The sequence below is a fragment of the Tympanuchus pallidicinctus genome, unplaced genomic scaffold (genome assembly GCF_026119805.1).
Source record: "Tympanuchus pallidicinctus isolate F22 unplaced genomic scaffold, pur_lepc_1.0 scaffold22, whole genome shotgun sequence".
NCBI lineage: Eukaryota > Metazoa > Chordata > Aves > Galliformes > Phasianidae > Tympanuchus > Tympanuchus pallidicinctus.
The window spans coordinates 17,604,519-17,621,323 of record NW_026294739.1 but is presented as its reverse complement, the minus strand read 5'-3'; the positions used below and the strand labels follow the sequence as shown (position 1 = coordinate 17,621,323).

General features: G+C 36.2%; 1 protein-coding gene across 4 annotated transcripts in view; it reads left to right on the top strand.

The window, feature by feature from the left end:
* NAALADL2 (N-acetylated alpha-linked acidic dipeptidase like 2) overlaps nt 1–16,805 on the top strand; it is a 287,821-nt gene that overhangs the window by 257,033 nt on the left and 13,983 nt on the right. For 3 of the 4 annotated variants that reach the window (XM_052687257.1, XM_052687255.1, XM_052687256.1), the window contains exons 12-13: nt 6,199–6,292; nt 9,822–10,029. In XM_052687257.1, the coding sequence (XP_052543217.1) occupies nt 6,199–6,292; nt 9,822–10,029 (302 nt within the window). Of the gene's footprint in view, nt 1–6,198; nt 6,293–9,821; nt 10,030–16,805 lie in introns of those variants that run through there. The other variant, XM_052687258.1, reaches the window with a different exon arrangement.

Below are 16,805 nucleotides of genomic sequence, written 5' to 3'. Positions count from 1 at the left end.
TGCGCTTTGATTAACCTGTATCTAATGAGTAAGGAAGGTTGGTTGAGCTAGCATCTTCATTGGAGTCTTAAATGCATCAGGGAAAGACATGAAGAACATGATGACTTCTAGCTCTACGTACCAGTGCATAGGAATCAATGCTGATATAGCTTGTCTGTTATCCTAACAGATGGTATTTACTTTCTTTACTTTAAACTTTCCTTCACTGTTTACAAATACTCAGCATTGCTTGTCCTGATGTCTACTGCAGCATGCAGACTTAGCTCCTTGTATGTTTTATCCTTGGAATGCCTGTATTACATAAAAATGAGAAGATAGGCTCTGTAGTCTTGGTTTAAATTGATGGAGATCAATCCAAGGTGAAAGTTCTGTGTACAGTCGTTGTCATTAGAGGTCTTTGCCACTGATTTGCACTGATGTGCAAACAAATTTGGCTTCACGTTTTATTACGTATTCCTCTCTCTCCCACAACAGCAGCTAAATCCATTTCCTCAGGACTGTCTGTAACCAGTTTCAGGCTGTAAACATTGCTTCTTTAAAAAGGATCTATACTGGTTTCCCACTTCTTTTGCTGTACCTGAAGCGGGTCAGAGAATGCAATCATTTAAGAGGTCAATTTGTGTGCAGTGATGTGTTTATTGGAATTCTTTATGCAAATCAGTCAGCTTTAAAACAAATTTTTCTTTATTTGTCACACTCAAATCCCACAGTTGGTAACCAGAGCAACCTGGCTTTAAAGTTGGAGATAAAAAAGAATTAATGCTGGAATGAACTTTTAAAATTCTGTTTAAGAAATATAGCATGTGGGTTTGCAGTAGTGTAAAGATTTATGTCCTCGTGGTGAGCACTTCGCCCAGTGCTTATGGTGCAGAAGGGCATCTCTTATTTCCTTCGGCAAGCTCGTAGCTACCCACACTAGGGAAAAGGGTAAGTGACTTCAACTTTTTTTTTTTTAACAAGAGGCTTGAATTTTATTGGCCCTTCTAGAAGTTGATTGGTCTGACACTTTCTTTGCACCTAGATACCACTGAAATTTGACAAACATAAATATGAAATACATGATTATAAAGTCATCATCAAGAGTATTGCTGTTTACCACATACTTCAAAGACATGAAATTTCTGTTTATATGCAGGGGAAAAAAAAAAGTCACTTCAGAAAATCTCCCTTTCTACTGCTAGACCTCCCACACAAGGGACTGTGCTTTATAGTTAGCTTCACAGTTTCCTATGTAAGTATTACCACTGTGTCTTCTGTACAGACATGAAATTACTCTGCTTCAGTTCCATAAGTGCCTGTTCATTTATACACGTGCCATTACCTTGGACATTGAGTTAATGATCCCTGTTCTTTGTTGCTGCAGTAACAAGAACATGAGAACTGCCATAAGGGGCCAGACATCATCCCAGTTTCCAGTCTCTCTCTACTTCCAATTAATTTATATAAATATTTAAAATGTAGGAACTGCTACACATGCACAGCCATCAAACCAGAGATGAGTTCATTTTATGTGCCAGTAATGTAAGGCACTGAAATGAATGACCCCCTACCAAATGTGAATGAAATCTCTAGGAATTTAGTAAGGAGTTTCCTTACCGAAAGTAAGGAATTTACTTTCAGTCTTCTAAGTGCTGTATGTTAATGTTGGCTAACAAATTAGGTTTTAGGCAAGTTATCACATAGGAAAATCCTTTTGACCTTAATCTCTCAGTGTGTCAGTCTTGACAAGAGCCATGCAGAAGAGGTAGCAAATGTAAATAGAGAACTTATGTGCTCCACAGTAAGCTGCCCAAGCTACCACAACTCCACTGTGTTTTAATGTGTAACTTTTGGGTTGCCTGATGCTGTGTGCCAGTTTAATAACATAATCTAAGCATCAGAAAGCATCAGAGAGGGAGAAGGGATGCTTTGTTCATTAACGTTTTTACTTCGTAGTCAGTATTTACCATGCTGAGAATAAATAAAACGTTTTTAAATGATGCAGGCAATGATGAAATAGGGCTTTTAATACTTATTAGATCTCAGGTATGATTTATAGTTCCCTTGGTTACAAACAGCCATCAAACAGCTATAGTTATGGATCACTGTGCTCTAGTTCACCTGTTGCAGCCATGGACTCCTTGTATTCTTTTCTCAGAGAGCCCTCTACTGACTTAAAACACAGGACTTGGAGACAAATGTCAGATAGCCCAAAGCATCACATGAGCTGTGGTGTTAATACGTGTCGTGATACTGAGTTACACTTCAGTACAAAAACAAATACAGTTCTGAATTTTCAGAAGTTAACAGCTTTAGTTCAAAGCAAATATGGTTGCATGTGTATGACCAGATTTCTGTTTCTTTGTCTAATCAGGGGAGTATCCTTCTGGTGCTTCATAAAAATGAAGGTGGAGAACCAGTCATTTATTCATCCAGGTGCCACAGGCTTTTCTTTTATGATCTGGTTAGTTTTTGGGGGTGCTGAATAAAATAAGAGCAAGTGTGAAGACTAATTATACAGGAAAAATGCCTAAGGTACATTGAGATCTCCAGGTTAAAAGCACTTCTTAATTTATCATGAGTCTCATGATTACTGCCATTCATCCTGTAATACTGGATGTTGAAATCATGCTATTGCCTGGGAATCACAGGTTTCATTTAAATAGACTTTGTTTTTGTGCTTGATTAAAAAATCTGTTAATTTGGTGGAGGACTGGAAAAAAAAAAAAAAAACAGCAGAAAGTAAATTTGGGAAATATACTCATATTATCAAATATTTCATTTTGCAGGATGAGAAGACTGATTATTTTAATGTTTGAGATTGCTATTGTTGGGAATCTGAGAGGGGATTGTGATGCATGCAGAGATTTATTCCTTATTTGCACAGATTTGGAGACTGAAGCCATTGTTGATGCTTGAGTCAATGCCATTGGATCTCAGCAGATCACTGTGCTGGTCACTACAAGTGGAAAGGGAGTTCTTGGTGCAGAGAGATGTACTCCTGTGATTAGACAATGCAACAACCTATCCCAAATGTTAGTGTTTAATTTACCTTTAAAAGAATAAAAAAGAAGGAAAACAGGGTTAAATAATATTTATGCCATGCTGTTATTTACCACCTTAAACAGCACAATATCTTTACATGCCATTTCCTCAGCCATGAGCATACATGATAGGATGGAAAACAGATTGTCATCCCTGCATTGTCCATCTAAAATGGACAGCAGTCAAGATGTAAAGATTTAAGACGTGTCAATAATAGCATGCAGATTCACCATAAAAAAAACATTTTCTGTGATGAAAGTGTCCCCCTCCTCCTCCAACTTTAGCTCATTTTCCTATTTACAATGTGAAAAAGCTAACAAGATAAAGGAAGTTTCTTATTTACATAGATGAACGCATCCTGTATTTAATCCAGTTGCTATTTTATGGTTGTGCTGTCTTTTAGGGATAGAGCTGACTTGTATTTGCTTCCTATAAAGATTCTTATACTCTTCTTGAAAAATGTTACCTTGTGTGGTTCATAGTTACAAACCTCTTCTGAATATTCAGATTTATTTTGCAATATACCATGTAACTCCCGTTATCATTGTGTTTTTGATATTTATTATATCAAGCTTATATTTATCTTGAAAGTAATTCGAAGTTTGTAAAATACCTTTTAGTTTACTGAAGATTATCCTTACCAAAATCAAGTGTGGTAGCAAAGTTATTCATTATTTTTTAATTTTAAATTGCAAAAGAAAAGAGCTTCCAATTCAATTAGCGTTTGAACCAGTACTTGTTTCTTTAGTCTAGATGACTGTGCATATGTTACATCAATCATGTGTGCTGTATGTGCATTATGTATAAATGTTACTGAGAAGTGTTCATTAGTGTTATAACCAGTTCAATGTGGGAATGGAATAAATTATGCTGCTGTACCATTTCAGTTTGTGAGAAAATAGTTGCATTTATTCTTTACTAAGTTATTCTTGCATTTAATAATTCAGTAGTCAGTCTGAACCATTTTTCAGTGGGGAAAAGGGGTCAGAAGCTTATCTTTATTGTCTGTGTATATTCTGTGTTGTACTCAGGGGAATGGTATATCCAAAAATAAGACTATAAATAAGAAATGAGTGGCCTTTCTTGTCTTGGTGCATTATGTGAATTTGATATATGTTTCTGCAGAATTTTTACTTACTCTCTTCAAACCAATGCTCTGAGTTTTCCCTTGTGTGATTGATTATTACTTCTGTATTAGCCCCCAAAGTGCATGATTTAATAAACACCACTGTTTTCTATTTACTGTCACACAAATATCTGTAGCATTACTTGCAGAGTAACAAAGTTCCCGAATGCTTTGATTACTCATGATATTTTTGTGTAGAATTGCATTTGAACTGCAAAGAGAAAACTTGAGTCTCCTGTAATCAAAAAGCAAAATAAAATTACTTGGAAGAAATAGAAAAGGGTGTCATGGAAGGATTTCAGTGTTTATTCTCATATGGCAAAATTTAGAATTCAGTGGGTTTGGGCTTGCTATAGAATGCCTTTTCTTTAATAGGATGGTATTTCTTTGCCACAGTTTCTTTTCTACAGTAACTCACAGGTTGTTGATGTTGTAGGCAGTTGCACCTTGAAGTTCAATGCAGGACATAGAAGGATTTTACATGGCATTTGGACATCTAGAAACAGATGTTTGCAGTTGCTTATGGCTGGATGATATGAAATTGTTCTTCTGATAATATCCTGACGTAATATTACTTCCTACTTTTCTTCTACGTGACTTTGGCAGTATTTTATTTCCTAGAGGTAACTCTCAATACCTCCAGAGTAAGCCTCTGCTCCAACGTAGGCTGCAGTCTGATATGCAGTGTGTTCCTTTGGTCTCTGTATCCAACTCAGTCTGTGGTCAGATCAGAAACTATTTCCCAAATGCTTTCTTAGAATTGTTGCTGGAGTTCTATTAATCTTTCTCCAGGAAACTTTTCTTCCTGATATTACCATTTTCATCCACTTTCCAGGGAGAGACTTTTCCTCTTCAATTGCTGTACTGTTGTTTTCAGTGTTATTGAGGATTGTTGTCTTTTCCTACTTGGTTTTATCTTAGAATTAAAATGCTACTTTCAGCATAGCTGCTATCATATTGCTTTTGAGAGACAGATATTATTTTAACCCCCCAATACCTGTGGAAGCATTGAACAATATGATTTTCTTCAGTCCACATTTTTTGCCAACAGGATCACATCACCTGCAGCCATCATTCCATTTTAAAGCACAGCCTTACAGCTGTTTTTATTCTTTTTGCAATATCAAGGTACGAAAGAGATGAATGAAAGTTTCTTGCATGGTTTTGTCAGAGTGTTTTTATAGCTGCCACAAACAGTGATGGACTTGGCAGCCTAGAGATCAGAATGCTTTGTTTAATCACAGGCTAAGTATAGTCCATCAGAAAGACACATTTCTACACATAGCCTCTGTATCATGTCGAAGCCTTGAGCTGGAATGTGTCTTCTGTAAATGAAAAAACAGTCGGTCCTTGGCCTTGTCTCCGAAACTGCTGAAAAGAAGCATTCAGTGCATTGAGTTTCATGACATGCTAGTATCTATTCCAAGGTGGACTGAGTTCCCTTTCACTTATTTGGGAATTTCTTTCTGTAAGATCCTGAGAAAATCCAGTTTTGTAACTGTACATCTCTGTGTATCAAGTCGTTACTTATCTCTTCAAGATGATTTTCCGGTGAGCTTACAGTTAGCCGTGTGATTTCTAGACAAGAGTTTGATCTGAACTTCCTTAATGTTTGTGGGGTTTTTTTGTTTTGTTTTGTTTTGTTTTTGTAAGTAAACTCTTAAAATCTGATGATTAAAAGCAGAGAACTAAAACAACCCTCATTCCTATTTATAGGAAGTTGAGATGCTTTATTTGAAAACAAAGCAAAACTAAAGCAATGCCGAGGCTACTATAACGTTCTAGTTCCGAAGAAAAATACTGGTCATAATTCTTTTGTGGGTTCATGACTTATAATCCCTTTCCATCTTTTCACTTTGTAATAGAAAGACAATGGTCTATTTTTATTTTTTTTTCTCTCTTCACAGGGATGTGTCTGTGGGATATTAATCATTTTTTTTTTCTCAAAGATCAAATGTAATCAAACTGTGTTTAATTCAGAAGTGCTGGCTATTAAAATTGTTTAAAACCATTTGACAATTTTGTGTGTATTTTTTTGTATTTTTCAGTTTTCAGGACATGCCACTTTGCAAATTGCCAATGAACCGGTTTTGCCGTTTAATGCCCTCGACATCGCTCTGGAAGTTCAGAACAGTCTGAGAGGTAATTCTTCTTAGAGGGATCTTAGAGAAAAAAGGGGGCATCCAGTCCCTGATACAGATTTTCCATTTCCACTTGAATGATAGCCTGTGATTTTACTAGCTAAATAGCATCATTATATAATACTTTTTGTTGGTAAATAAAGCCATAAATTGTTTATATTTCTTCTGAAGTTACCATGTCAGTTAAATAATAATTGGTGTTAAAATCTCATAATTGCAGTCAAAGATAACAACCGCTGTGACTAAACTCCTTGATTTTAATTCCCTTCAAGACTGCATTCAGTACATGCTAGAGAGGGCTTCTGATCCCATTGCTGTTTGTCTCTGAAATCTTAGCTGTCATCTTCCTTGTTTGATTACTGCCATAGCTCCCCTTCTCAGTGAGTCATGCTAACTTTTTTCTCAACCATGACAAAGCACTGATCATTTACCAATGCGTATCATCAAATTATGGAACCGTTGGAAGGGATCTCTGGAAATCATTCAGTCCTCCCCCCTGCTAAAGCAGGTTCCCTGGAAGCTCTGTATTTGAAGCTGAATGATTTTGATGCGTTTCAGCCAATGGGCTGGGGTTAGAGGTGCAAAAAGTTCCTGGGCTTAAAGGAAGCAGAATTAATTGGTAGATGCAGATATAATTGATTGCTTGGCACTATTTTCTGGGTGTAGGATGAATGCTTTGATATGAAATTTCTCCATCAAGATGGTGGATCAATTACTAATATTTGGATGAGATTTCCTGTTTTGACGTATAAGGAGGCAAAAGCTGTGATGAAAAGCTCTGTAGCTGACATAGTGTCAGTTGCCTGTTTGTTCTGATCAGTTAGGTCCTTTCTTCTTCTCAGAATGGATTTTTTAGAGGTGTTACAGCAGCTGAAATACTTGTGATGAAGATAGCAGGTAGTGCTAGCAGGAGTTAAAAAATAATCTGGTTTTTGATAAGCTATTTCCAGGAAAGTCTGCATAACTTTCCACAGGCCTGGCTCCACTCATACATTTCAAACATCATTCTGAACTCCCTGTCCTTAGAAAAATCAGTACAGAAACATCTCTCTGTCATTTATTTGATGACTGCACGCTCATTGCCTACAGCTATCTACTAGTCTTCAGCTTGGGAACACTTTACCTGCTTGACCGTGTTTCCCTGATCATTTAGGATGCTCTTCAGAGTTGCTCATTCCATATCCCTGTAACATTCAGAAAGTTTTCTCTATTATTCCCACCCATTATTCTTGACTCCTAGTGAAATGAAAAAGGTAACAGTTATCTGTAAGTATGACAGAAATACCTTTTTTGCTGTGATATACTTCAGTGTCCTTTCAAGGATATTACATATCAATACTGGTAAATCTTACATCAGAAAATGATGCAAAAATGCACTTTCTATGAAGAAAGCATTTGGTACTGAAATAGAAGGGTGGGGATCTGTTCTGTATCAGTACTCTATATTTGGTTCAGCAGTTTTGTGCAAAGCCATTGATAATTTCCTGTGTGTTGATGTGCATAATAAAATGTCACAACATGCCTTTTTAATGTCTCTTTGAAAAGAGACTTGTAGTAGCAACGGCAGATTAGTTTGCTTGGGCAACAGCAGTCATGGTAGAAAAATCAAAGCTGATGGCAACGTATTTGTTGCAGTGAGAATGTCCTTGGATTTATGTTTCTGCCCCCTTTAGCATAATTTCTACAAAGCTTTCACTTTCAGATTTTCTACTGCCAGATCCGATCATCCAATTTTGCACAGCATGAAAAATCTTTCTCGTTAACGCAGCACCATACTGTAGCCAATCCTGAATGTTCCATCTAATCAAAACCTGAAGCAATTTCCCCTCTTACGTGCAAACACATGTCCACGTGCATGGAGTGTGTCATGCCCTACGTGATGTTTTATCTGTTCCTATTCTTCCTAGGCAAGCACATTGGTCCTAGGGGGCACAAACACAATTTAAAAATGTTGAATCACTCTCACTGCTTTTCATTAGAGCAGGCGCTTACACAAGGAAGGCTACTATGCTCAGAATCTGTAAAATAACAATAGTAATATATATGTGTATACATACGTATATTTTTGATGTAACCTATTACTGAATAAAATCCAGTTACATTTAGCAAGTGTAATAAAATTCAGCAGTATAATTCACTGATTGAGAGCATATTATATACTCTTGAGTCACTTTCCTTTGCTTGCAATTTTATTTATTTAAGAACTAAACAGCTACTCAGATGATTCATCATGATTCGTACTGCAGAGATAAGGACAGAGAATACAAATATAATGTCATTGTTTTCTCTTGGGGGAAGAAATGCTTCCATTTTCTTTTTTTATCTGTAGAATCATCACAGAGTGTTTTAAGTTGTTATTAGTTAATTTGTTTGAAAATCATTTGCCCATCCAATCTCAGCTTTTCAACTTGAGCAAAGCATAAATCACGGTTTCCTTTGGCATTGAAGTCCAGCGTGTTGCGATAAAAACCACTGATGCCCTTAAAGCAGTGTCAGTAGTTCTTTCTGACCACAAACTGAAGTATTTGTTTTGCAATGCTTGCTGGTTTAAACTGTGATGTGATCTGTTTTTCAGTGAAACTGAAGGAAATGTAGCTGGTTTAGGGACAAAATGAATACTATGGAGAAGCAGTATGAGCATTTATTGCATTTTCTTTGTTTGTTTGAAAGTGTGGTCTGAATGGATTAATTTCCAAATACAGAATGATGTATCTTGTCTTTATCCCTCCCTGTTGAAGACAGAGCTAGTGTTTACAATCATTTATATCATATTCAGAATAAAAATTATAAATATTGTATATTAGAGTATGAAGTGCTTGGTCAAAACCAAAGCATTACTTCTAACAGTGAATTTAAACCTTTCCATACTGATGCAAGTCTCAGTGTGAGGTATGCACATTGCCTGAAAGGTCTTCAGCTGTGCAGGAGATTTGTCTATGATTTGAAAACTGAGGATACAGATATTTTGCAAAATATTCCAACACATAATTCATATGCTTGGAGAATAGTTTTCTGGGGTATTGGCCTAACTTACTTTATATTCCTCCAGACTCAACGAGAAGGATACCAAACCTGTACATGAAAAGTGTTGTTAAGCCACAGATTTTAAAATGTTGAAAGAAATTTAATGAAACTCCATAGATTATATTCTTTTATATAGCAGTCAATATGGAATCTAAGCACGAGCCCCTCTTTCATACTTGAGAGCAGTAGCATCCAATGGCATGGAAAGAAAAGGGTTTCAGAAGGCAACTTTACTGATACTGACAGTTAAACATTGCTTCATCATGGTTGATTTTTAAATGTAGGTTACAAACTCATAGTTTATGAGATCTCAAAATATCACAGTCCATATCGATCCTCTTTGAAAAACAGATGAGAGCATATGGACAATGATCTGTGGCTTTCCTTGGCCCGTTACATAATTCTTAAGAGGAAGGCTCAGGATCTAACTCGAGTGTAATTTTTAATTTATGAGGAAGAGTTCTGAATGATGTTACCAGAAACACTGGCAACTGTCTTTCTTTTAGTGTTCCTAGGTGAAGAAGTAGATGCTTCTCAATTGCTTGCAGTGGCATCACGCCTGAGGGACACTGCAGAATTGTTCCAATCAGATGAGATGCGCCCAGCGAATGACCCGAGGGAGAGAGCTCCTATCAGAGTCAGGATGCTCAACGATGTGCTGCAAAGCCTGGAGAAAAGCTTCTTGGTTCAGCAAGCTCCTCCAGGACTTTACAGGTAGGATGTTTTACATGTTCCTCATTTGACCTAAAATGCTAATCTTACACGGCTTGTTTTTCAGAACTGTCATTCCCTTCTAAAAGAAATTGAAATGAGTATCCAAGATTAAGGGTTTTTTTTATCTCATATTTTCTGCAGAAAACAAATTAATTACTTTACAAGAGGTCATTAGAATGCAGCAGAGTAGCATTTCAGTCATGACATTGCTGCTAACAAGATGTACTTGTGATGGCAACTCAGGCAGTGTGACAGATACTTGTATTAGTTGGTACAGTAAGCTTTTAAAAATGCAAAATATTTTGAAGTCTTATAGTGCTTTACAATCTCCATTTATATTTTATTTAAAACTTGTGTAGTTCATTGAAGATTCAGAATTATACAAGATCCTGTGCATCATTATTTAACATATTTAATTACATAGCCCTTGTCTGATTTTCAACCAATTGGAGACAACACGCCAGAGCGAGTGATAGAGCCTTAGTCACCATTCATAGCATCCCATCTCCTGTTAGACTTTTTTCTCTAACACATATTCAGCTGCACTAGCCAGGTTGATCTCAAAATGTCATCATCATTCTATTTTCTGCTTTTTACTTTTTAAGAAGGTCTGCAGATCTCTATCAGTGACCCGCAGATTCCTTGGCCCCATGTATATGTTTTGTGTAGCCTGGGCTATAGAACAAAGACACATTGCTGTAGAGTCCTTTAAATCTACCCAATGACTCATACATACTTTCTATTGGGGGCATCACCTGGCAGAACTGTCCTTAAAGCCATACCCAGGTTTGACTTTAGAGTGAAATGATTGGCATATCCAAAAAAGATCTCTGAAATCAGCTAGCATACATAATACAGGAGACAGAAGACAGACCAGAGGGACCATTACACAGAAGGAATTGAGGGATCTGTGTTATGTGAGAGTACAAATGTACTTACAGGCAGAGCTAACTGAGGTAATAAAACACTATTTTGTTGCAACTGATGGGAAAAATTGTCAAATGCCTTGTTTAAATTGGTGCAACTGACTGTTTGAAGTGGGCAAAAATTAGACAGATGTTAGAAGCAGACTTTGGGAGAAAAGCAAAAAGATACAGCATCAGGAGGAAGAGATTCTACCAAGCATTAAGAATGGCATAAAACAAATGCAGTCATCTTTTAACAATACCAAAATGGAAAGACAAGGTAGTTGTGGAGAACTCTACAATGTCAGTGAATAAGATCCTCAGAGCTATAATGAAGAAAATATAATGATGATGTTTGGGGAGGGACTAGTTTACTTAATTCCTGCCATGACTGCATTCATAATATGAAGAAATACAGTGAAATGTTACTAAAGAAAGAATAGTATTCCACATTTAACACTGGTGTCTTTCTTGTTTGAACTGGTTTGATGTAGCAAAGAAGCTGTAAAATTCTGAATATAACATCCGTGTTGCATCGCAGCAGTAGATCGTTGAATCTGTCCCTGTGTCTGCATTTATCCTGATTTTTAAAAAAAGAAAAAAAGAATACCAAAACTTAGGATTCCAATGAGAGGAATTTCTGAGGTCTCACAATGTTTAAATTCTTGCAGTGCTTTCAGTATTAATGCTTGTTATTCAGCAAGTCATAATTGCTAGATATACAGGTATAATGTAAATTAAGTTTTTCACCTTCCTGCTCACAGCAGCCCTTAGCACATAGTGCAGTACTTACACTGGCAAAGTAGATGTGGTGGAGGTGAAAGTTTCCTCTCCTGATTTCATTAAATGTGATACAAGATTTAATAGCAGATGATAAGGTTACTTCAGAGTCTGTGGGAAAGCACTGCCTGTGGCTTTACTCTGAACTGTTTTACCTAGCCTCATGTGTAGTACATAAAGTAGTGTACACCTTATGTACCATCAATTTTAATACTTAAAAAAAAAAATTAAAAAACATTATTTGTACTGCTAAAAAGGGATGCAATCATAGTGTAGGCTTAAATTTAATGCAAACAGAATCAGGGGCAGTGGTAGACTTCTGAAGTCCTTTCCTGACCTCCAAAGTCATTGGTATACTTTCTTTTGGGGGGAAAAAAAAAAAAAAAAAAAGAAAAAAAAAAATTATCTAACAGTATGTCTGTATTTGAGTTATTTTTCCCTGTTTAGAGTGAAAATCTGTCTACTAATTGATGCAGTTATACAAAAATGTTTTGTGTTATGAAGCTATTACTGGATAGTATCACACGTACACTAGGAATATTTGGGGAAAAAATGTACTTTTTTGTTTGTGTAGCTTCATTCTTTACTTCTTGTAATTTGGCAAAGAAAACAAAACAAAAGTCAATCTCATAGTCAGGACCTCATATGCCATGTTTCATGCCAGCGGGAAGATGGATGGGCAAGTTATAAAGCCCCGAAATAGGGGTTTATAATGGAGATGCTGGCAGCCCTTTAACTATAGCAGCACAAGCAGTGCAGCAATAAATAATATGCTTCATCCGTAAACAGAAATTTAGGATGCAGTTTGCAGCCTTGACCTTCAGGCTCCAACTGTGTTTAGATCATTAAGATTCCATAAATACTGTAATTTATAGCGTTCTGAAGGAAGAATTTGTGTGCACAGTAAAGTACGTATTCTTCATGAAAAAATGATTGCTTCCTGTATACCCATTTGGACTCATATTCTCAACCTCAATCAAAGTACTTGACAAATTTGCTGAAGTTTAGGCATCATTTTTAGGCTTGTGTTTGTCCTAATTCACAACTCTCTGGATCTGTGCTGCTTGGCTGTTCTGGAAGTTGAACAAAAAAAAGTGGATTTTTGCTTTATTACAGGAGGTGGGTTGAAACCTACTTGTGCCTGTCAACTAAAGGGAGCTAATGCATCTTTCTCATATCTTCTTTGTATTTTGTTCTCTCACTGCCATAGCTGTGGTTGCTTCTTGCTGTATGTATGTACCATATGTATTCTGTGTTTGTGTAGATTCCTCATTCCCATCAGTGTCATACAGTAATATTTGATGCATTATTCATCTATAACGAGCAATAGTATTGTTACGGTTACTAGCATAATTCAAATAATGGGTAATTATGTTAAGATGCTCTGACTAAATTTAAGTAACGAGCACGGACATCAGCAGGTTGTTTGGTACAATGTTAGTGTAAATGATTTTCCTTTTCTAGCTGATCTTCATGAAAATTTGACAGTACCGTTACTCTTCCCATGATATTCCACTTCCATTCAAGAGGGAAGTATACAACTGCAGCTTTTGTCAAAATATTTTAGTCTTATCAACAAATTTTGGCAGAATTAAAAATAATTTTTAAAAATGTGTTGGGGAAGGGTACTTCAGTCATAAATAAACACAGATTGAAGCAAAGACCTGGGGCAATTTCATGGCAGTGAAAGCAGCTGTTTTTTCTTTCTCTCTTTCATGAACATCTTTGTCTTTTGTGCATCAGCAAATCAACTCTTACATTCTGAAAGTCTTGAGCCATGTTTTTGCATCTCTCTATGAATACCAAAAGCACTGGTGCTAGCTAGCAATACCACAGTAAAAGAATAGCATGGAGACGTTTAGCACTGCACAGGAATGTAATCTGCATTGTAGGTAATTTCATGCCACTCCAGTGTTTATTGTGCACTAAAGCAAAACAAACTACTGCAGTTTTTCTGTTTCTTATTCTATGAATTTTAAGTTCCTATGCTTCACTTCCAGTCTTCTAGAAACTCATACCATCATTACTTTTCTCTTTTATTTATTTGTTTTAGTTTTGCCATTGCTTACCTGCAGCTTGGTCCTCCTTTCCTTTCATTTCCTTCTGCTTATTTGAATTTTCTGACCACTCGTTTGGCTCCTTTCTCTCCAGCAGACGTTTGATAAAATGTACTTTTTGTACTTAAGAATTCTTACTTTTTTTTACCTTATTCCTTGAAACTCTGCAGTGTTTGTGCACTCAAATCAGTTTTTCTCAGTTTAAGTTAGAGATGATGAGTTCAAATATTAAACGCAGAAAAAGTTAAACTTAGCTTCACGAAGAGTTGCTGCTTTTAACTGACGGCAGCTAGTGGCTGTGGGGTGCAGTGAGGATAGAGGAGGAAAATAAAGTATTTTATTCATAACTTTGGGAAGGATCCTGACTTGCCACTTCCCAGCCCCTGTGATTTAATTGTGATGAAGCTGTGGTCACTGGTGCACTGGGTCAAAAAGAATCCCCCTAATTTCTTCCACTGGGATACCAACTCCTTAACTTTCATCTGTGTGTGGAGTAATGCATTTATCCTAGTATAGATCAGTACTGGTACTGATAGTGCTCTTAAAAATTCCTGCTGAGTTTATGATTTTTCTCATGACTGATATACTGAATTATGCCCTTTCCTAATGCTGAGAAGGCGGAATAAAGTCAGTATAATGCATACTCAGAACACCTGATATGAGTGGCAATTTAAATGATTTCTCCATAAGAAATACACAATGGACACGAATCAATGACTATATTTGGTGTCTTGTATGTTTACTATTTTATGACCATTTGCTGCATAAAGTAATACTGAATTAGACATCTTCAGAGATATAATTATGATTGACTTTAAGGCTCATGTAAACAGAGAACATGAAAATGTTTTCATTGTACTTGCATAAGCAGCAAACCACTATGATTAGAGATTATATCATGGCTGGAAAACAGCTTTCTAATTTCCCTTATATCAATGGCAGACCTGTGTGTATATACCTTTATTTATAGCTTTGTATTTTCTTCCATTTTTTTCAACTAAATCAATTTTCACACTTCTAGAACTGCACAAGGGTATGTGTGAAATAATAGCTGGAATGTTTTGTAAAAGTAGTATAAAAACAAGCAGAATTTATTGGGGAAGTAGTTCATTTGTAATAGTCCTTCCCAAAGGGTGTTAACTAGGCCACAGCACTTAGAAATTTAGTGGTAAGATCTTTAATGGGAAAACTATCTTAAATGTGTTTTTGGAACTGTAAATATTGTGTATATATGCTGTGGAATGTAATAGAAATATAACTGTGGTCATTACTTTAAAGGGTGCTTTATGATATTGTTAACTATTTATCTAATAATAACTCTTACCATAATGACCTTTCTGATTTTGACAGTAGTCTCACAGGCTTTATGGTATGGTTGCTTAAGATGATAAAGCAAGTCAGGATGAGAATGAGAGCTGGAAATCGAGGTCAGTTCAGCTTAATGCCACAAGCATTGGACACTACTTCTTGCAGCTTTGTTTATGATTCCTCCACAGGAATCGGATGTTTTACACAGCTTCACAGAAATATCTACGAAGCCTTCAGATCATCAGCTGCAAGCTATTTGGAAATAATTTTATTAATTCACTTCCCTCAATTTCTTACAAATAGTAGCACATCTGCTTTGAATTTGAGTATTACAGATTCAGACATCCTTTAAAGAAAAAATAGTTTCTTCCAAATTATTCAGCATATGTTTCCTTCATTTAAAAATCAAGGGTAGCTTAAATCAAAGAACAACATGCTTATATTTGTTACCAACAGCTGCATTGTTTGAGATTTAGTGAAGTATATCTCCTACCAGTTCTTGCCAGTAAATAACTCCTTAAAGTACAGTTGATACAGTTTAATGCATACCTCACTGTGAGGTATAAACATATAGGTCCTTGTTCTAAGAAATTACGGAAAAAATATGGAAGGATTTTTTACTTGCATGTGGAGTTGCATATAAAGGATGAATACTCTATGGCAGAACAAGCTAATAGCTTGTGTGGCTTTCTCAGATATTTCTAGACTAACTCAATTTCTGTAAAACCCTAGAGAAAATCATGCCTCATTAATTAAAGGAATACTCTTTAGCTGTGATAAACAATGGCTTGCAACTTATGAAGTACAGTTGCATCCTAATGCTTCTTTGTCTTTCCATTTCCATTCTGTGAAGTTGTTCTGTGCTCTGAATTTGTAGAAGTGATTCTTCTACTGACGGATCTTATTTACTCCAACATCAGTAATGAATAACTTAGGGAAACTGAGCAGATTTTCAACAGTGGAAAAACTGAGTGAAAGGTGAAGTTGATGTTCAGCCCTTGCAGTAGGTTATTAGACCACTGAAGGTCCTGACAAAGATCTGAGGCTTGCAGGGTGCAACAGGATGAAATTTAAGCTAGATTGCATTAGGCTTTAGCAATAATTCAGTAAGAGATTGATGTTTTATGACAAGACATTCATTACCTTTAAAAAAGTGTTGCAATCAGAGATAACTGCAGGAAAATAAAAAATAACGTGTCTTGCAACCAGCTATCGTTACAGTTTGCCTTCTTTTTTTTTCCTCTGTTTATTTGGCAAGCAATCAATCCAAAGCCTCAAGATGCTGCAAACAGCTGCCAAAATCAGGTTTTTTTTTTCATGCTGCATGTAATAATCTGACCTCTCAGAAACGGATTCAGACTTGGAATAATTATCTCTTTACAGTCCCGTATTCCACCAGGATTTTATTAAATGCATACTGACCAGATCCCCTTTGCCATAATTGCCTCGATTAGTGGCGTCCATACTCCAGTCTCTTAATGCAAGATAAATTTCTATCTGGCAGGGATAGTGTTTCTGGTTTGCTGTTGTTACATGACGATGCCTTTGAAATGCCTTTCCTTTGATTAGTGTTCAGCTTGATGCCCAGATTACCTATGGTTTATTGATTGCTGATACTATGAAAATACGTCTCCTTCTGGCAGCTACTCAGCTTTGAGAGTATATGATTTCAATATATCTTTCTATAAGATATACCTATAAAAAAAATTAAGCCTTATAAATGAGA